Genomic DNA, 21970 nt, shown 5'->3' with positions numbered 1-21970 from the left:
TTGCACAACTATGCTAATACTCACACCAACACCAAATAAAGCATATGAATCCAATAGCAGTAAGACAATGTTTCATATGGAAAGGAAACATGTCCAGAAACCAGACACTGACATGTCACTGAGCACACGGTCGGTTGGGGCCATCTTTCTGATGTATTCGTGGATGTTCGTTGTCCCATCCTGGACTGTGGTGCTGAGACTCACTAGTCCCTGGCCTCCTTCCATCCTCTTAGCATACAGCCTCAGGGTGCTGGACTTGGGGTGAAACCACCATGCATGGTCAGGAGCTTCCTTGTTTTGATGTTAGTGGCTTCTATCGCCTCCTTTGGCCAACTTATTATCCCAGCAGGGTACCTGATCACGGGCAGGGATAGCCCGGATCTTGATCTTATCGTTCAGCTGACTCTTCAGGATTTGCCTGACCCTCTGCAAGTACTTGGTGGTTGCAGCTTTCCTAGCGGCCTCTACGTGGTTCCCATTTGCTGTGGGATCTCCAGGTACTTGTAGCTGTCCTCAGTGTCTCAATGTTGCATTCTGGTAGTTCGATCCTCTCAGTTCTGACTACCTACCCTCTCTTCGTTACAATCCGACTACACTTCTCCAATCCAAACGACATTCCATGTCCCTGCTGTAGATCCTGGTGGTGTGGATCAGTGAATCAGTGTCTCGTTCACTTTTGGCATACAGCTTGATGTCATCTATGTAGAGGAGGCGGCTGACAACTGCTCTGTTCCGTAGTCGGTATTTGTAGCCAGTCTTGTTGATTATCTCACTGAGGGGGTTCAGGCCTATGCAGAACAACAGTGGGTACAGCTCATCTCCTTGGTAGATCCCATACTTGATCGTGACTTGTGCTATTGGGCTTGAAGTTGGCCTCTAGTATTGTCTTGGGTGACTGCTCTGTCTACCAGTAGCTGTTGCTCCGCTCCTCTGGTATTCTTGCCAATTCCTTTCTGAGAGGACGAACCATCATGGAAGGACCCCTGCACAGTATGTACCACCGGCAAATAGAGAAAGTGGCTTGCATCCGGAAATCCTACCAGTGGCTGGACAAAGCTGTACTGAAGGACAAAACAGAGGCACTAATCATGTCAGCACAGGAACAAGCACCAGATCCATAGACAAGTATTACTGGATTCAGATTTTTAATGATGTAAACAACAGGTTTATAACATTAATGTATATTTGTTGCATGGTAAACTTAATTGCTTTCTTCTCTGCTCAGTATTTCCATCCAGACGTTCAAGAGAATAAAATGGAATCCAAAGCAATATGCTGCAGACTTTCCATTACTTCCACAGAAATCAGAATGTTTTCTTTGTTTTTCTTTTTTGTTTTAATTCATAAAATGACAATATTAAGTAGTTCTTGGTCTACCAGTGTTTCTGAGTGTCCAAATGTCTGATGGGTTCATTTTAAGTTTCATAATAGTCCTTAAAGACTAACGTAAATGCTTTAAATTGGTTATAGCAAACAAACTGGATAAGGTGTCTCATTGCTGCTGTCAGCTGGCAGTAAGCTATCAAGTTTTCACTGTCTGGTGGAATCGGTCTCACCAGTCTAACATCCGATCATGCGAGCCAACCGACAGCTAACCGGCAGTGTTACTTGAGGTGTTGAATCTACAATTCCCTCTTCAATCAGCGGGATCGTAGTTATGGCCGCAGACATGAACCTCACAGCCAGGGCGGAGCTGACACAAGCCCCCTGCTGCAGCCCTTTCCCCTGGGTCGGATTTAGTGTCATTAACAGGTGGGCAGCAAAAATAGAAAGAGGAGGCACACACACACAGGAACACACACACACATGCAGTGAAGGGGATGGGTCTGAATGTGTGTGCTCATTTTCGCACAAGTACACTTTGAAGCTGAGACAGCCGTCCAACGCAACTGTCCATGTTAGCGTAAACAAACAGATTCACTTACAGAAGCTACAGTGTGACCGAATACCACAGACACACACACATACACACACAAACACGCACACACGCGCCATCTCTCTTTCACCTCCTCCTTCAAGCATGAGCACATGTTACCCCATCTACCCCCCCTCAGACGTAATACTGAGCTACTTTGACCTACACTCCCCCTCCCCCCCTCACCCTTTCACTTTCCCCTCCCTCAATCACTCCCTCTCCCGGCCTCAGCTCGCCCTCCGTCACTCCGAGCAGAACCACACACACAAAAACCAGGTCAGCAACTTGTTAATGTCATTGTTGTGATATTTGTGAGATGGCGGCGAGCGCAGTGAAGCAGGCGTGCGGCACGTGTTAAAGAGTGAAAAAGTGAGACTAATGTGTCTAATTTCAGCATGATAATTTCTGGCTGCTGAACTGTGTGAAGGGGGCTGGGCTGGTGGGGGAATAAAGCTGAACTTCAAACGTTGCCTTTACAGAGTGTTTATGGTGTTTGGTGTGTGTGCGTGTTTGTGTGGGTTCCATGTTGGCTTATTTTTGGATTCACTAAGAAAGTGAGTGAACTTGTTAAAGGTTGACGCTGGACTTTCCTGCTCGTGCTTCATTGCTGCTTTTCCAGCGTGTTATATTGGATGCCTTATAAGGTGAGACCTGATTGGTTTTGATGAGTAAGGACAGCAGACTTTAATTATTTTTTTAAACAGGCGCCCAGACACTTTACATAAGAAATATTTGAGATCAGCTACGAGCAGTTAAAGATGTCAGTGATGTTTTGCTGTTGTGGTTGTGTTCGCTGTTGCTTTAGATATGGAAGCTCATAGTGACCACTTTGCACCACTGTCAAATTGCCTGCAGTGTATTGTTACGTCATTTTTACAGTGTTATGTAGGCGTTATTATAGTAGTGCCGGCACAAAGACAAATGATACCACAAAATGCAATAAATGTTTGGGTTTTTTTAAATAAAGAGTGCTGCTGTCCTTTGCTCTTAACCTGACTGAAAGTGAAAGGAGAGCAGAGTTAACTTTAGTTTTACTTAATTAGGGGGAAAAGTTGCAGTTCAGCAACATGAATAAATCAGGCACAAAAGTGCTTTTAAACAAAAATTTAATCTTGTTAGAAAATATCTTAACACCAGAGTAATGTTACCTATTAATGCAAGATAACCATTTGAGAAAAACTATAAACTATTTGTGCATTTTTTTTCCCACTTTAGTGTAAATGTGCAGATAACACGGATGCTATATAAGAAGATATGTTGAATTTAACTGCTAACAGTGTTTGAACATGTTTGTCATTGGATAAATGTGTGTGCTAACCAGAGCTATTTCAAGTATATAATTACTTTTTCTGAGTTGTGGCTTTCTGTTACTAATCTAGGCCACACTATGTGGAGAGCCCCTAATGTTTACAACCTAATTTGACTATTAGAACAAATTGCTTTGCAGTTAATACATTTGCACTGCCAAATCACTGTAAAATTGTTATAACATTTGTAAAATAATAAAAAATATAGAATAAACTGATGATCTTTATTATCATATTCCCCTCAAAATGTCTACACATTTCACAATATTATTGGTATAGTTAACTAGGTGAAAATCTGATGTTGTGGTGGGCCTAGTATGGTGTTCACAGTACGTCATATAATAAAACTAGATTAAGCTAATGAGTTGATTGAACAATACTGCATCAAAATGTATAAATGCCGGTGTCATTAATGATGTCCCCAAGACACTCAAAAAGGTTCTGGTTCATAACCTGCTGATCAGCTTTTGCTGTGGAGTTTGCATGCGTCTGTTTAATTAGTGGTACTAAATTGGCCAAAGGTGAAAATACGTATGGTTGGCGCCCTGTCCAGGGTGCTCGATGTCAGTTGGGATAGGCTCAAATCCTTCTGTGCCCTGCGATAAGAGGTTTAAAAAAAACTCTACTTACTGTGCATGAAGCTTTCACAAGCAACAGAGATAAATCACTATAATGAAGTGCATTATTATATGTAAAGGTTTAGAATTTGAAGATGTGCATTAAGTGGAGGATTTTGTCTGTTAATGTGATCATATGTTTATATTCTACTGTGTTGTTGTGGCTTATTATCTCTGTTTCACAAACCTGACTGAAAACGTCTCTAAGCCTGCACTCTGTGACTTGTTATCTTGTTCACAAGGTAGATGCTGATATGAAAGTAAAATTGCATCTTCTCCCCAGGGAACATCTTTCATTTTTGCTAACAAGACACAGGGTTGCATGTTGTGTCTGTTGTCACCACATCTGGGTGGAACTCAGCGGGGCAGCCGCGTCATTCCCCCTCCAGAAACAAAGGGTTTAAGACTCAGTTCACTGGCGATGTGTCTGTGTGACTTCGTATCACAGAGTTTCTCAGAATAGGTAATTGGTCGTGTCTTGAACATGATGAGTGTCGCTGAGGTACCACAAAGTATCTCAGAATAGATAGCAGGTTAAGATTTCACTATGCTGACTATTTCTCTATGTGCTTGCTGTCAACATCTCAAAATAGATAATTGATTTTGACACCACCATGTTAAGTGCATTTATATTGGCTTAGTGTCCTTATGAAAAATGGAGAACAGGGCACAGATAATTATTTCTGATTTCTAGTATTTGCGAGCTCTGTCTAGTATTGTGTTCTTCCTGTTTTTTAAGTGCACTGATGAAAGCACTGAATCCTGGTTATTTAATGCAGTCATCTTTTGGCTCAAATTACAGTGGACTTTTGTTACAGAACAGCTGCTTCATGTGGGCTCAGATCACACAGGAATAGAACAGAATAGACATTTTTATGGCCCAATTAGAGTCTTGTGAACTGTTCATTTACTTTTAAGATTTAACAAATGACATTCATGAAAGTTTCTATTTTTGGAGAGTTTGACATTATTTACACCTGGGTGAATTGATAATATACGGATAATGAGACTTCATAATGGACTTTTATATTGTTCACTGACATAAATAACCATCTTGCTTGAGCCATGGGTCAGTCACAATGAAATGTCAAAGCTGGATTTAGTTTTATAATACGATACTTTCTCATAAATAAAACAGGTCTTCAAGAAAAAAATATTCAGCTGCATGGGATATTTTTGGTAAATTTTATATTACCACCCCCCGAATTCTGAGATTAAAGTCAGATTTCTGAGAAAAAAGTCTGAATTCTGAAAAAAAGTTTGAATTCTGAGAAAAAAAATGTCAGAATTCGGAGAAAAAAAAGAATTCAGAGAAAAAAGCCTGAATTCTAAGATTAAAGTCAGAATTCTCTGAATTCTAATCCTAATCCTGTTCCATAGTAAACATCTATAAGAAACAGTCAAAAAATCCTATGGAGTTTTTTTGTTACAGACCTGTGTAATATGTCTTTGTATGAGTTGGGACTTCTGATGAAGTTCACAATGGTTTTAGATGTAATCATTTGATTTAAATTTCTGGGTTTTTTATGAATCAAAGAGCCAGATCATGATATTACACATTTGCATTTCCTCTAATAACATTTTTTAAATTCTGCATATTTAATGCTTTTTGGTTTTTATGTCCAAAAAGATAAGAATTAGTTTATATTGACTTTGTATATGTATATTTGAGAATTCAGATTTCTGTTACTAAAATACAATTTTATATAATAAAGCCTTTTGCAAAATGACTAGCTGACACTTTTGAATATTTCTGTGACTCTTGCATGTTTTGCACTTTCTGTATGTGAAGCCTCTTTTATGATGATATAAACATATTTAATGGCTCTTACATTTTAATTCTTTGTTCCCTCTTTTCATTCTAGGAAATGTCCTTTCTTACTCTCCTGACCTACCTCTACTGATGTTCAGAAGATACTCTTCTCAGTACATCTTCTTTAATCTGTAATCGTTTACTTTTTCCATGATGATTCACTTAGCGGTTTTGTATCTGTCATCCAAGCCACCATTTTTCCTCAGCATTTTTTTCAAGAGAAGGATAATTGGCACCTTTTCCTCCTAAAGACGTTGTATGTCTAGTTTCTGGTCCCATTCTGGACATTTTAATTGTTTTTCTTTCAATTCCTAACTAGCCATTTCCTCTGTTTTTGCTCTACTCTTAATCTTGAATTGAAGAAAAGCCCAAATCGAGTTAGACCACAGACTGGACCCTGCTCGGCTTCCTTGGTAGTTTTATATTTTCTCAAAATGTGGTCAACGTTTTTTGTGACTGACGAGGAGGGCCGCACTGTAGGCCCAGGGACCCCCGGAGTGGCCGGCGGGCCTGTACCAGGAGGACCAGCCCAGGGTGCAGGGGGTCTGGCCAGCCTGATGAGTGGACGCAGTACATTTGGTGGGAACAAGCGCCGCAGGACAACATCAACAGGACATGCCATGAGTGAGGCCCAGGAGGGAAAGGTAACTGGTTTTATATTGTGTAGATGTATGTTTACTTTCTGGATGCATGATCGTAGTCTGGAGGTAACAGAACCAATCAAATAGCTGCCTTAAATGAAGTCAAGGTACAGGAAACACACCACAGGATCAGAAAATGGCTCTGAATATTAGAAAATACATGTTTTGAAAAGATTAATTTCAGTTATCTGACAATAAGGTGATAAAGATTAAACTGAAATGCAATCTATAGGTGTCAAATAGGTATGTGACTATGAAAAGCTATTAATTTTCCTATTTCAAAATTGTATTATTTTACTATTAGAACAATTTTCTGGCCTTGCTGTCCGTCATTCATCTGACAACATCAGGCAGTGAGAAAAAATGGGAATGGGACATATCTTTGTTTGGTCACTATGATTTATGAGTAAAAAAGTCAGCATTATGTGCTTTACAGACTTAGTCTAAATAATCTAAGTAATTTTATGTAACTGAGCTCAGCCAGACACCTCTGAAAGCACCATTTTGATTCTGTGTAGTGCCGTGTGTAGGAGTGATGGGTAGGAGGCCTATTTCTATGCTGCCGTTTATTGTTTGGATGGTATGGAGGATCACAACTGACAAAATTTAAATTACAGAAATAAATCAACAAATTCATCAACACATCCTCAGTAAAATGCCCTAAAAACTACTGTTAAAAATACATTTAGAAATAAATTAATATGTGACAAACTGAAAGCGATGTCTTCATTTCATTTCATTAACTTGCTTGTTTAACTTTCGATTAAATACTCTCTCTCTCATATATATATGCAGTATATTTAGTTTTATCTAAACATATTTATTTAAGATGTTTACATCCCGTTTTGTCACTACATTGAATTTGACGGTATTCAAAAGTTATTTATAAGCAATAACCTGGAAATTTATCTAATGGTGTTCTTACTGGAGGCAGTGGCAGTTACACTATTCTTTGAATGAACATCTGGTCATTTGCATAATGACAAAGAAAAAAAATAGCTCTGTCATAGTTTGGGCCTATATTTTAGGCAGTGGGGCTAGGGATATCCCTGAAGACTACTAAAAGAAATTAAAAGAAAGGTTGCCTAAAAGAGTACAAGCTGTCTGGTTTTGCCTTATATACCGCATTGCTTCAATAATCATTGCAACTAGTCCCAATTTTCCAAGCAAAATATAAAGAAATGGTACTTCAAGAATTCAAGACACAATGCTGTGAATAAAATATTATATAAATGGGGCACATTAGTTAGTCTGCAATTTATCTTGTGTTGTGTATTAGATTTTGGCAGGTGTGGGTCCCTACCAAATAGGAATAGACTGTATAATCTGGGAATGAACGCTAACAATTAGAGACTAAAGGGCAGCGTGTAAGGGACACTGTAACTGACTACACCTCACGACTTGAGCACAGGCCAGTGACAGTACATTTATGAAAAAAAAAATCCTTACGTTAACTTCAATTGTTCTTGTTTTGTCACCAGATCAAATTAGCATTCTTTGTTGCCATTGTTGGTGTAGTCCTGACAGTCCTCGGGGTCGGGACTGAGTTCTGGGTGGAGCTGGCACCGCCGAAGAGTTTCTATAACAATCAGGTGAAAGTCAGACTTTTTTCTGTTCATGAGCTATGTTGCTGTTTTCACTGATAAACAGATGTGACAGAGTGTCTTAGATATTATCTGTCCAGGGTAGAAGTAGTACGGGCTAAAGTACCAACTAAACAGTCATTTCCTTTTAGAAATGAAAGGCTGTTTGGTCCCAAGGGCAAAACCCTGTGATCGATGGCAAAAAATATTACCCCTGATTTTAAATCAACAGTCTTTGTTTTGCAGACTTGTCTGACAGCCCACTATGGGCTGTGGAAGGGCTGCACCAAGACCCTGTGGGTGTCTGATATTGACCCAGAGAGAGAGAGCTGCGGACCTGCTGAACTGGCTGGAGGTGACTTGTGAAATTACTGACTGGTTGGGTGGATGTGTGTCTAACTTTTGGATGATGGATGACTAGTCCGTCTGATGAAAAGAGGTTTGAACAGATGATTGATGGAGCAATGAGCTGTCTGGACGTTTGTCAAACCGTCGAGCTTGTTGGACAGTTCAGTTTGAGGGAGAGAGTTAGAATGAAAGAGTGGTCTACCTGACTTTTTGGCTAGACAAATGATGCTTGGCTCACTGTTTGATGGCTGGCAGGCTGAATAGTCTGGCTGAGTAACTGACTGAGTCATTGTTACAGAGTGAAATGGTCCACATTTTGTTTTTGGGTCAAGTGAAGGGATACAACAGAACAAGGACAACAATATCCGGCTTCTGGTTTGAGTGTCTAAACACTTGAATTTTAACTTGTGTTCATACTGCATGGGTTTTAATATATCTGTTTTAATGATTTCAAATGCTGTTCTGCCATGATGAGAGAGCGGTGCAGTGTTCAGCAGTGGTTGGCTGAGGCCTGTCTGCGTGGAGTCTGCATGTTCTCGCTGTACTTGGGGGTTTCTTCCTATAGTCCAAAGGCATGCACATTAGATAAACAGGTCATTCTAAACTGATCATATGTTTTGATGGAAGAGTATGTGGTGGTATATGTAATCCTTGTGATAGACTGACTTGTCTAGTGTATACCGAAGCAGCAAAACAACTGCCACATTGAACTGCAAAAAACTTCAGATCTCAGAATCCCATTTTAAAATGCCAAACTTTACAGCAATAAAAGTCATGTTTACATCCTGGTATGAAAACAGCTTTGGCTCATATATACTCAGTTTGACCCTCCCTTCATACTTGTGCTGTTGATCCATTGACTAATAATTAGAACACTCAAGAATTTTGTGCTTTCGTTTTGGTGAGTAAAATTCTAGTCTATAGAATTTATGGATGCAGCCTGCTAATCAAGCTTGCTATCATTAGCTGATAATGAAAACCTCTAATGCAAATATGGTCTCTTCTTCTTCAAACAGCCCACAGCTGAGGCTTCAAAATGTCCAAAACAGCACCTCAACACCAATAGACTAAAATAATACCCAATGCTCCAACTCTATGCTGTCATATACCCTACCAGTTCTCAAGCCTAATCAGGTTCTACTGATCTCACAACTTACAGTTCCAGGTGCAGGGGCAGCAGAACAAAATGAGACTGTGGGTTGGAAAACTTTGGAAACATTGTTAAAGCTATTTTGTCAAGGTGTGCTGTGTGGCAGATAGGATGAAGGACCCAAATGCAGCACTCACAGGACACAAGGGTGAACTAAAAGAGGCAGCTTCATTGCGCTGTAGCAAAAACATACTAGGAACCAAAAATCCAAAAACAGAATACTAGAAATTAATGACAAGGAACTAAGACACTGGGGATAGAGGTAGAACCCTACCAAGAACACGGAGGGGGGGGGAAAAGCACACAGCATGGTAACAGTACAAAGCAACACTGACAGAGAGAAACACAGGGCTTAAATACAGTGAGGGATTACGAGGGAATAAGACACAGGAGGAAAGCACAGCTGGGAGTAATCAAACATAACAAGACAAGGGGAGGCAAAACTAGAAACACTGCACGCAGGACAGGGACTATGAAAATAAAACAGGAAACATGAGACAATTCACTCAGACACTTGACACTAAGACGTGGAAACATGACAGACCTGGGAACAGAGGAAACATGAGGCACAGAGGCAAAACTGACTAGACGTGGAACACAGTAAAAACACAGAAACAGAACAGAAAACCTAAAAACCAGAACTATAATTACCATACAACCAGAAAGCCATAATACAAAAAGTATAACTTAACTCAAAATCAGAAACACTGAATGACCAGACCCAGGACCAGGACATATTTGCAGTATCGCTCCTATTTTCCATGACTCACCTGTATGAACTCCTCTTTTTGCTGAATGATTCGTATAAAAAAACAAAATTGAGATTTTGGACTGAGGAGTCCACAGAGACATCTCTGCATCTTATCAGAGAAGAGATCTCTTTGATTATCATCAAGTGAGAAAGCTTTACAGGGTAATGGGGGTTGAGTGAGATTTTTTGAACATGTGGAAGGAATGAATATGAAGCCGAAACAAGTAAAATTCTAGGCCTGCACCCTGCATCAGGAAAAAGATTCACTGTCAAAGAACAAAACAAACCTTCTTTTATGTTATAGACTCATTTAAATTGCTAAACTACAGTATTAAAAACTACTGGAACATAGTAAGTGCAGTACATGTGTTACAAAGTCAAACACCCTGCAGAACATCATGGGCAGTAGAACAATAAATGCAACATGTGTCATTTGCAAACGAGCTGATTCTTTGTAGCAAACATCAAAAGCGAAACCACTTTTTAACCGCTCCTGCTCAGCTCTGCTGAGAATCTTCTTTATTTTGCTGGGCACACCAAGCAGACCAATCACATGCAAAGACAGGCTAGGATCTTAACAGCATGTAAAAGAAGCAAGAAGGCAGAGGTTCAGGAGACAACGAGTGCAGTGGTACAGGCTAGAGACAGAGAGACAAGGAGATGAATTTGAATTCAAGGCTAAAGAAATGAGCAAAATGCAAAAGTAAGATAATTCGGAACTGCTAAATTAGGTTAAAATACAATGCTCTGGATGAAGGGCCATTTAGCCAGGCTTTTCTAAGGGAGCCGAGTCAAAAGAGCCAAATTTTTGAAAAGAGCTGGACCACCCATCACTAATATAATATACTCTCATTTTGATCATTTTCTTCTTTTTATATGGTTACATGGATGGTTAGATTTACCAAGGTTTAATTCTGCTTAAATAAAGATATTATGTAGCCATATTGAGATGTCACATAGCACTGATAGTGACGCATACATGCATTCTGAAAAAGCTCAGTGATTCCATTTATGAATGTATGGAGTATAATTTGAGATAAAATCTCCTCTTAATATAATATGGATGTATATAAAGTTTAGCTTTTAGTCTATACTACAATTTTCAATAAAAACTCAAATATTTATTCATTCACAGATTTATTTATTCGAAGAACATGAAAAACAGCAAGTTGCTGAACCCAAACCTCAGAATTGAAAAATGATCATCATTGAATTTTCAGATTTTAGCTCATCCAGTCAAAGGACTGATCAGTATATACCACAACAATGTGTCCATCCATCCGTCTGTCCACAGTTCAGGAGACCTGCTACTCCACCTACAATGTTGTCTTCACCCATTCTGTGTTCAAGGTCACATTTGTTGAATTTACAGGCAATAACCTGGGAACTGATGGATCATGAGTCAGATGAACTGCTACATCACTGACTGTTCTGACTTTCCTGCTTTATTAAGTTCCTTTATCCAATTTAAATGTGAGATGTTATTTTAGGGGTTTTCTTCTTAGCCAGACACTGATGATGGAAATGCTGGCCCACAAATTCCTTTGGGGATTAAAGTGTACACATGTTCTGTGGTCAATGAAAGGAAAGTCCAATTATTGCCTGACTGGCCAGCTACAGCGAGCCTTTATTTGTTGATGGGATTTGAATTCTGTCAATTGGGATTTTAGAGTGCTGCAGTGTTCGCTGAAACTCTTATAGCTGCGGCAGCAGAAAAAAAAGAGACCAAGCCAGAACACTGAGGATGCGGCTTTGATCACACTAATTAAGAGTGATGTGTGCGCGTGTTGTGCATGCTCGTGTTTGCCAATGCACAAGGGAACAGATAGAGGTGTCACAATCTATTTGACGGCCAATTTCTAATTACTGTAACACATCATCAAGAAGGCAGAATACAAATTGCGCAGGAAGCATTGGGTTGTCACCTTGAGCTTGTCATTGACGTTCACGGCTGATTATGTTTGATGGAGAATAATTGAAACCAAAGCATCCAGGGGTGGGACGAGGAAGAGGATGTGGGGATGTGGCTTCTTGAATTTCAAAAAGATGATCAAGATAATTTGCAACTACAGGAGATTACCTGTCAGTGTTCATGTCACTTATAGCGATTTGTCTTTCGCTCTCCTTTCGTCTCCTGCAGAATCAAACTGCACGTACTTCAAGTTTTTTACTACAGGGGAAAATGCTGTGATGTTTCAGAAGACGACACAGAAAAGTGAGTCACTTAGGCTCTTTCAGCTGCCCACTCTTCTCTTTTCTCCACATGTACCTCTCACTGACCCCACCCCCTCCCCCTTTCACCTGTGCCCTCTCTGCCCTTTCATCTTTATCCTCTCTTATCCTGCCATCACCTTTCCCATGATCTATCCCTGTATTTCTCTGTCCCATCGTTTTCTCTGTGTCTCCCTTCACCTCCTTGCTACGCTCTTTCAGGTTGATCATTGTCTGCTCCCTGAGTGTTTGAAATGCATTCCGCCTACGCTGCGTTCAAGTGCCTCCGAGCTGCTGTCTAACCTCCCATTTCACTGGCAGTTTCATAATGTATTAAGATCACACAGCGCCATACACTGAATGAAGAAAGACGCACGTACATTAAAAACTCATTGTTCACTGGTGCCACATCATTGTCACGCTATAAGCCTCAATCTAGTGATTTAAAGTCGCCACAAGTATGAAAAATAATTCATTTGGAGTCTAATTCAAAATCCATACACCTACCCAAACCTTTTACATCTGAAGATGATTGTGTTATTGGAATAAAAGCACTTTCCAAGACATCCAACATGCCATTTACATCTGTAGCATCGGTGGTTTTGGAGGGACTGAAAATTGTTCAACACAAAAATTTTCTGTTACATTATCTGTAGCTCTGTAGCTAGCAGAGAAAGTGCTGTCTTCTTTTTTGGCAGGATATATATTGTCAGAATCCAACAAATAAGATGACCCTAAAATTTCTGTCTTTTCCCAACTTTATCGCACTACTTTATATTCTGTCTCTTATAGCAGTGGTCTCCAACCAGTGGACCATGGACCGGTCATGAGTTGAGGCTTGGGTGTGAAATTTATAGTTTTCAGGGTTTTTATTGGTTTGTATCGTTATTTCTTTTATCGTTAACTCGCTTTCCCTGGGGTTTTTTTTTTCCATGTGTTATGAATAGATGTTCTTTTTTTTGGTACTGGTTTAATTTTGTTGTATTTATCTGCTACACCTTAAAGGCCAGTCCATGAAAATATTGTTGGACATAAACCGGTGTATAGCACAAAAAAGGTTGTGTACCGCTGTCTTATAGTTAAAATATATATATATAATATACACATTTTCAACTCAAATGTGTCTTCAGTGTAATCTATGCAAAACAACTTCTGCAAATAAGTAGAATCAAATATCACCTGTAAACAAACATTTTTTTTTATTACTACAAGCTTTCTTATTTGCATTTGTATTCCACCTGAAGTCTAATCAAATTTAGAAAGCTCTGGTTGTGTTCATGTAAATGAGTCCATGTGGAGCGCAACTGAGGAAATAAATTTGCCAAAACCTAAACTGTCCAATGACATTTTAGCATTCATAAACAATGACTGGCACATGGAAGAGGAAGTCTTGGCCTGGATATCAGCTGGTTTTACGGGAAAGGTCAAAATACTAACTTTTATCTCCAGAATCTAAATGAGTGTATGCTAGCCAAGGGTTTTCCGATTTTGTGTTCAGCCTAACTTGTGTCACTGTTCATGTGGACGTAGCGCTTTCAGTGGGAGAAACGTTTCAACACTCATCCAATTGACTTCTTTAGTCTCAGCTGCAGGTTTCCCCAACCTTAAAAACAGTACGTTTGCACATTGACTGAAACCAGCCCACTGAATGAACAATGGGCTGTGAGGTCACTTGGATGAGTGACGAAACGTTTCTCCCACTGAAAACGTTACGTCCCGGATGAACAGAATCGACCTTTTAGCGTTTACTTACCTGGATGATTGAGCATGCCCCAAAACATGAATTCACTGTAGTTTCAATACTTTAAGATTTAGTTTGGGTATACAGTCACAATGTTAGTTGAGCATTTATTACAACAGAGTGATTCACAAACTGGAATGTTAAGCAGCTTTTATTTGAGCAAGCTCCTGAAACCTCATGCCTTAACATGGAAGCTGTGATTTGCAACATGGGATCATTCCCATTGCTAATTTTTCATTAGTCAAACCAAACTGCGTACAAAGCTGCTTTATCATTCCTACTGGAAATCATTTGCAATTTGTTACTGTCATTCCTCAACTGTGTCACCCCCGTCATTAGTGAACTGGCTAATTGTGTATATTTTTTCCATGAAATAGACTCCTGCTAACACAAATATAAAATGGTTTACGTATCATTTGTTCAACCTTGCTACGAGCTGTTACACACGAAAGCCCTGTCCGCATTTAAAGCGATTTACTCGTCATGCATCGCTTTGTTGCTGACAGTTGATTGCTACAGAACAAGGCGCCAGTTGTGTATGTAACCATCTAATGTTTTTACCACTTCATCATTTCAGTCAGTGGTATCCTCTCTGGTAGTCTCCTTCTGTGCTGACACCCCCTAACGCTATGCTACAGCAACATTACAGTGAGACAAAAACAATGGCGGCATTTAAAAGGCAGCAGCTGGTTACAAACTTGTCCGCTCTGTCTTTTAGATACGATACATTTTTCCCTGTTGAACACAGAAATAAATGAACCACCTTTTGATCGAGTTCTGTCCAAAATCCACTTATATTAACACTGTCATTATTCCCTATGTAGATCTGAATGTGGCAGCAGCAATGTTGGCCCTATTCAGCCTGTTTCTGATGGTGATGGGCGCCATCTGCATCACTATGGCTCTCAGTAAGGAGATCCTGTTTTTCCTTAAACCAGCATCTGTATGCTTCATTCTGTCAGGTCAGTAAAGGTGGCAGCAAAGTTACCCTCACAAAGGCAAATTTATCCAAAACTATACCTCTCACAGCTCGTTCTGGTTCCTCCATCACAGGTGTTCTCGTGCTCCTGTCCCTCTTGGTTTTCCACCAGTCTGTTTTGGCTTTTCTTGCCAGCAATCACACAGTTCCTCTCCACCATGAGCTCTCCTGGTCAGTATCGTGTATTGGCTGTGCGGGGGCTGTCCTCATCGTGGGTGGGATCCTCTTCCTGCTGTTGGCGTTGCCCTACAGCCCCTGGCAGAAGTGCCTCCCTCACAAGGACAGCAGTAGCTAGTGGACTGGAGGTGATGGTGCATTTTATCTGCCCCTCTTGTAAGGGGGAGGGTGCAGAGAAGTGAGGAGGTTTCCCAGAGATGTCTTACCAAAGAGATAGCTTTTTCTGTTGACTTAGAGCAATTTTGTTAAAAGAGTCGCTGGTTTTACTAGTGCTTTAGTTACTGCATTTACCAAAATATCCCATTATCGTATCCTAATTTAGTAAAAAATAGCTTTAATTTCTTTCTGTTGCACAACAAGCCATTAATTTACAAAGAATGTGGTGACCTTATTGCTCAGATGTGTGTGGGAAACACTTCTGTATTGTCTTACTAATGATCTTGCAGGGTTTAGAGGCTATTGTTGTTAATAATTCAAAAATGATTTAAAAAAAAAAAGAAAAGAAAAATTTTTGTTCCTTCCAACTTTTTTTTTAAAATATTCATGATTTTCATCCCTCTACTTAAACTCACTACTTATTTAAGAATTTGCTGAAATGCCAATTAAAATATCTGCCACCTTCATTGCTAACATTTTTATGGTGCTCGACACATATTAAAATGCTTTCCAGTTAATTTCTCTCCTTATTTATTATTCACACAGCTAATTCACCCATTAGCTAATAAGCTTTTAAAATGACTTTTGTTCTGTGTGTTTACTCTGAGAAAGGTTCTGCTCATAGATGCACAATTGCACAAGCCGAGAGCATTCAGCAGTTAAATGTTGTGTTAATGTCACTCTTGTTTTACCCCAAATACATTTACCGTGGCTACGCTTCGATAGCTTTCTCATTTTGTTTTAAAAAGCTGCCTTTCTGCTCAGGTAACGATGTGACCACACCATCATCAGAACTGTGTGCTGACTGCCAATTTGGGAAAGTCATAAAGTTTATTTTTAGTGATGTGTGAAAAAAACAACCCTCATTGCCTTTCCTCCCGCAGAGCTCCTTTATGATTGCTATGATGTTTTTTGTTGATCCTTTGTGTATATTGAGATTATTTCGAATTACCTGCATAACCATGTATGAGCCCGTCTTCTTGAAATTACAATTATATGCATTTAATTCAAAACAAAAACACTTTTGTAAATTTAAAAAGAAAAAGCTGCTAAATTGTGTATTTACTGACAAAAACATGTCAGTAAAATATAATTGTTTCTGGGCTGTATCCCTCTGAATTGGATAAGCAGAAGAAAATGGACAGTACATGCTTTTAAAATGGTTTTCAGTTATATTTTTTAAATGCCAAAAAGGGATCGTGTTGCGGGTTAGCCATGAAGCTTCTGCAGCACTAAATAATGCTGATATGATTCAATATCACTATTGCTACTTGGTTCACTGGAAAACATTAGAATTTCTGCAGTAATCAGAAATGGAAATTATAATAAGATCAAAGCTTGTTTGAGTATATTTTCAAGGTCATATATGAGCTTACATAACTTTCCATATATATGGCTGATAAAATAAATGATCACCATTCACTGTGTTCAGCGTATAAATATAACTTCAAGGAGACAGGCCCATCCTGTTGTAATATTGTACCAGTACATATACATGTATTTATATATATTTGGCTGTTATAAATGTAGCGTAACACTCCTGTCTTGTCATCTTCATCACATGCAGATACAAGAACACTGTAAGAACAGTATTGGTTTGACATTTTAAATGTAAGTACAGAGGGGACTACACAGTCTGAGAACCTGCAGAAGCTGCACTGTGTTAATCAGCTGCCAGGTTTTTACCTTCAAGGTTTTTCTCGGATCATTTCTGTTAAAACAAAGTGCTTCTCTGCCTGAATGAAGGGTGAACTGTCGCTGCAACTTTTTTGAACTGAATCGACTGAGTATGAATGAGTTCATTTTATTATTAAACATCACATGAATATTTAATGTCATCCTCTATCAGGTTCCATTTCTCTCCTGTTCTGCACTCTCAACACGTTCTTGGCTTACAGTCGCTGCCTCCACTATCGCTGCTTTTATGAACTGTCCCACTTTACACCTCATAACCGAACTGTTAACTACATGCTCTATTTCATACTTTTTCTTTGGGTTCTGTTCATTGGAATCTCATCAGATTAAAATGCTGTGTAATATTGCAGAAGTATTATTCTGTATTTTGAATAAAAAACATGCTTTGTGATTAAAACCTGAAGTCTGGCGTATACTGTACACCAGGATGTTTGAGTAGATCAGACCTGTCCTTGTCCATCTCGCTGCATCTAAATGATCGGGTGTGTAAATGTTTGGTGGGTCACAATTAGTTTTTTGGGTTTTTTTTTCAAAATTGGCTCTGCTTGGCACAACACATCTTTGTTGTGTTGTGCCACCGTGATTTTTTTTTTTTTACCAGTATGTTTGGTTCACAGTAGGGGTGTGATGATATAAGGGTACTAATGATATTTGTGTATGTAAAAATGAAATATTTATGGCATTTTAACACATATGATTGTATTCTGGGCGATCCATTGCTAGGTAGAGCTAAATAACAGGAGCACTACTGGATTCTCTCAAACCACCATTTGTCATGGAAGCCTGTCACTAAGCGCTATGATGTAGCCTCAGCTTATTTACACATTTTATGGCTGGCTAAAATTTGGCCGGCAGCTTCTCTCACACACCTGGAGATTCACTTCTCACAGCAAACATTAGCGGGACTGAGTTACTCACACAGGTGCAGTTTGGCTGTTATGGTGTTGCTGAGGAGACGGGCAAACTGCTGAGGACTAAATTCCTAATTTATTTACAGATTAAATTACCACTCCTGTTCCTATCTCAGCTCTGAGTGTTTAAGCTAACCCTAGCTGCTACATTAAATGATGCCACTCTGCGTTGCACCTCACACACACTCGCAGGTGTGTCTACACTTTGTGGATGTGATGATACACTTTTTGCTCTGTGTTAGCTTCATGGTGCTTTGGTATAGGTATGATGCCAGTGACGTTTGTATAACATACACTTATACTTTGACATTATTTTGCATCATCAACAGTAGGACATGCATTTTTGTGACTACTTTATATGTGCAAGCATTGCACAGTGGAGCAGAATCCACTATGTGTGATCCACAGGAGATCCAGAGACCAAACAGCAATCTGCAGGCTACAAAGACTGAAGATGGTTCAACTGGTATTTTTCATCATTCATGGGGTTGTGAATTTGTGACCCAGGGTTAAACTCCCCACTTTTCTTACATATCACATTGACCCCCTGCAGCTATGTCCTCCTCTCCAAGGTAAAATTCAAGTTGAAGGGCCAGTGTCTTGATACAGTCCCCAGCTGGCGTTCCAGCATGTCCTCTGGGCAGTGCATGACATGCATTCAGAACAGGACTTCAAGCAAGCATTTTGCAAGTGACAGGAGCACTTCGAGCAGTGTATCATTGCTACCTAATACGGCATGTGTTTTCTTTTTATAGGCACAGTCAATACTTTTCGATTCCACCACCTCGCATACGCAGGTGTGTGACAAACGTAAGTTGTAAATGTAGTTCCAGTGTCAACTAGATGACACTATGAGTAAGGTAATAAAGTTGCCTTAAAGTCTATATTTATCCTGCTGCTGATTTCACAAAGAGACATATAGATACTGTACATGTGAAATAAAAATCACAAAATTATCAGCTGAATCTTATTAGTCAGTAAAGGCAAAAGTTAGCAGGTGAAGATCCAGTTCTGAGTCTTCATTAAGATTTCTTCTTCCTGGCATTTTGGAAAAGAACAACAGGAAGTAAAAGCCTGGAATTTATATAGCACGATTCAATATTAGTTAGCTCACAGTGATTCACAATTTCATACATTCAAAGATACTAATTCATAGATTCAACTATACTACTCAAATGTTATTTAACCTCATGTGAATTGAGCACAAGTAAACTGACTGTCAGGTTAATCCATAAAATATGAATTGTCCTAATGTGTCCTATAATCTTTAGATGTATGCCACACAGAGCCTTTAGCTCACATTCTGATCTTAAATTCAGTGGAAACCAGAGAATTGTGAATAATATTAGCACTGTCATCAGCTGGGTCACTACAGCTGCTTTCTTTGTAATAAGGAAAAGGAAAACTCAAAACGTCTCTTCAAAGGATATTCCTACTTATTGCACATGACTATTTTTTAAATCTTGATATTTGAACAAATTTGACTTATTAAGACAGCAAACTGTAAAGAACTGCAGAAAATGAGAAAAGAGAAAGAGTGCAATGACATATAACAAAGGTCCCCGGCTAAATTTGAACTCTGAACATTTCAGTTGCATGTTACATGCTGTTATATGATACAGTACACATTTAGACGGCCAGAACACCATCTAAATCACCTTCTTCACATCAGCAACTACTAACATATCCAACATTATCCTTTTACATTTTATTGAATTTGTAAGTGTAAAATAATCCGGTGTTATTACTTTCAAATCAAACAATTATCCTATGCTCTTTGGCTAATGGCAGATGGTTATGGAACAACACTCTGGATCACTGAAGGATACCATTAAAACGTGCAGGGATAAGAATGGTTTTTGAGTGCATTTTCATGCAGCATGTGCAAATTGCTCAGATCTGGATTTTCAGAACCCCGCACTGCCTTCATCACTGGTTCAGTTCTTGTTATCATGCTCACGGCACAACTCTGTCACCATGTTGACCTCCTTCCAGGCTCGCGTCTCTCTGAATGGTCTCCCACGCTGTTTGGCTGCGACCTCCTGGCTAAAAATAAACCGTGGCTAATAGGACTGACGTAGCAGGAGAAACACAAACCTGGAGACGAGCTGTGCATGCAAACACACTCAAATTTATTTGTTCTGAGACACATTTACACACTGGATCTCTTCTCTGCGTGGTGCACAGATTTGATGATACACGTGGTACTCACTGGGTGAGCACAGTGTGAACCGGGTTTAAACTGAACCCCTGGCATCGTGCATTCCTGACATCATCCAATCCACTTTACTGCACCACAGAGAATCAAATTATCATCCTGAGTTTAATAGGAGAAGCTATAAAGTGAAGCGAGCACAGATAGCCTAAACTTTTAGAGCTACAACTTTTCTCATTGCGTCGGCAGTCTGCACCAGGCCCTGCGCATTTTCATCCTCCCCTGATTTACAGTACATAATGTTTTACATTTAAACACCTGCCACTCATGTTCAGTCAATGTCTGAGGAACCCTGGAGATAATCAGGCCCCTCCAAATTGGCCAATGTGCCTGTCATTAACAAACTGGACTCAGTTTTCAGCTTGAGTTGTAGTTTTCCATTTTTGATATTACCTTTGCCTAGGTTATGTTTTCATTCTGATCTTGTTAGTTACTAACTTTTTCCTTTCCATCCTATGTTCCGCATGCCAAGTCTGAGTGTTTTCTTTGTCTTTACTTGTGCTTATCAAGCTCATGTGTCTTAGTTTCTGTGTCAATGTTAGTTTCCTGTTTCCTCAAAGCTCCATAAGGAAAACCAACTTAAGTCTTAAAGTTCACCAATCTAATTAGGAAGCACCCAGGGTGTGACTGAGGGAAAGGATTGGACTATCGAAACACACATGACGGTAATCAGGGAAATGGAAATCGGGGGAAACGAGATGTTGCGCAATCAACGTAATCATACACAAGAAATAAAACTACAGATAAGACAGGTAAAACAGGAAGTAACAAATGAAACATGACACAAAGAAACACTTAGAGGAGGCTCGGAAAATACACCGAGATACAAGGAATCAGTTATTAACAGAGATGGGTAGCAACGTGTTACTGTAATCTGATTACTTTTTCAAGTAACGAGTAAAGTAAGGGATTACTATTGCAAAAAAGTAATTAGATTACCGTTACTTCCCCGTAAGCACGCTGATTCACTGCGTCACTAAACCGTGATTTCGTTTGTGAGAGTGTCTCATGACAATGAGATAAGCGAGTGCGACGTTCGTGGTAACAGACCTGTGCAGATCAACAATGGATAATATATCGAGTACGGGAGAGAGTACAACTGTGCAGCGTTTAAAGCGTGGATGTACTCACATTACTTTGAGTTTGATTCCATAAAAAGTGACAAAAACATTGGCGTCCGCTGTAGACTGCGTGGGAAGAAAACATCTTTTTACAGCAAAACCCCCTAAACTTCTGAGCGAGCAGCGAGCACGCTGCCGCAGGAATGTGACATTCACAGAGAAACCCCCGGATCCTCGCACTGACATGACCGCTGTGCAAATGGGCAAAGCTCCACCAGTCCCACTCCTGCTAAACAGGTGAAAATAGATTTAAGAGCGACAGGACTTAGTGCCGCTGAATCTTTGATTTTATTATTATTTATTTTTTGTTGTGTTTTACTTGCATCTATTTGAAAGAGTGAGTGTAAACACAAAACATTATTTTACTTTATATGCTGGAATATGCCGAAAATAGTTTAAATCTTAAAACATTTCGTCAATTCAAAGACTGTTGCATATAATTTAATTTTTGCTAGATGCTATGTGCATAAAGTTAAAAGATTAAAACTAATAAAACAATTTTAAAAAGAAACTTTTTCATTTGATTCAATTTTATACGATGGATTATGCAGAAAAAGTAGAATTGGGCTGAAAGGTCTGTTGCTTTATTACGTATTCAGGTATCATGTTTTTAAAAAGTAAATAAGTAACTAATGAATT

The 21970-nt window shown here is 39.4% G+C and overlaps 1 protein-coding gene and 1 long non-coding RNA gene across 3 annotated transcripts; one reads left to right on the top strand and one right to left on the bottom strand.

Moving 5' to 3' along the window:
• Nucleotides 1-117: 117 nt before the first annotated feature.
• Nucleotides 118-15196, bottom strand: LOC120728198. Its single transcript, XR_005694657.1, has 2 exons — nucleotides 15098-15196; nucleotides 118-1056 (listed from the first exon to the last, which is right to left on the bottom strand). It is a non-coding gene; the product is annotated as an uncharacterized LOC120728198 (long non-coding RNA).
• Nucleotides 1285-17481, top strand: LOC120728197 (voltage-dependent calcium channel gamma-6 subunit-like). 2 transcript variants are annotated; one of them, XM_040023000.1, is made up of 7 exons: nucleotides 1285-2191; nucleotides 5705-6296; nucleotides 7775-7885; nucleotides 8123-8231; nucleotides 12266-12340; nucleotides 14902-15039; nucleotides 15131-17481. In XM_040023000.1, exons 2-7 carry the CDS (start codon nucleotides 6087-6089, stop codon nucleotides 15349-15351), a joined length of 864 nt encoding a protein of 287 aa, XP_039878934.1. In that variant the 5' UTR covers nucleotides 1285-2191; nucleotides 5705-6086; the 3' UTR covers nucleotides 15352-17481. The 2 variants fall into 2 exon arrangements, with proteins under 2 accessions (XP_039878934.1, XP_039878933.1); XM_040022999.1 differs by lacking the exon at nucleotides 1285-2191 and adding an exon at nucleotides 2342-2559.
• Nucleotides 17482-21970: the final 4489 nt, after the last annotated feature.

This window comes from Simochromis diagramma, unplaced genomic scaffold (assembly GCF_900408965.1).
Source record: "Simochromis diagramma unplaced genomic scaffold, fSimDia1.1 OVJJ01000307.1, whole genome shotgun sequence".
In the NCBI taxonomy this organism is placed as follows: Eukaryota; Metazoa; Chordata; class Actinopteri; order Cichliformes; family Cichlidae; genus Simochromis; species Simochromis diagramma.
The sequence above is the reverse complement of the archived record's forward strand: the minus strand, read 5'-3'. Positions and strand labels throughout refer to the sequence as shown.

Bases quoted from the DNA above. Each gene is read 5' to 3' on its own strand.
- LOC120728197 (XM_040023000.1), top strand. From the start codon at position 6,087: ATGTGGTCAACGTTTTTTGTGACTGACGAGGAGGGCCGCACTGTAGGC. The intron at 8,232-12,265 runs GTGACTTGTGAA...CGTCTCCTGCAG, and splicing joins ACCTGCTGAACTGGCTGGAG to AATCAAACTGCACGTACTTC. The intron at 15,040-15,130 runs GTCAGTAAAGGT...CCTCCATCACAG, and splicing joins TGTATGCTTCATTCTGTCAG to GTGTTCTCGTGCTCCTGTCC.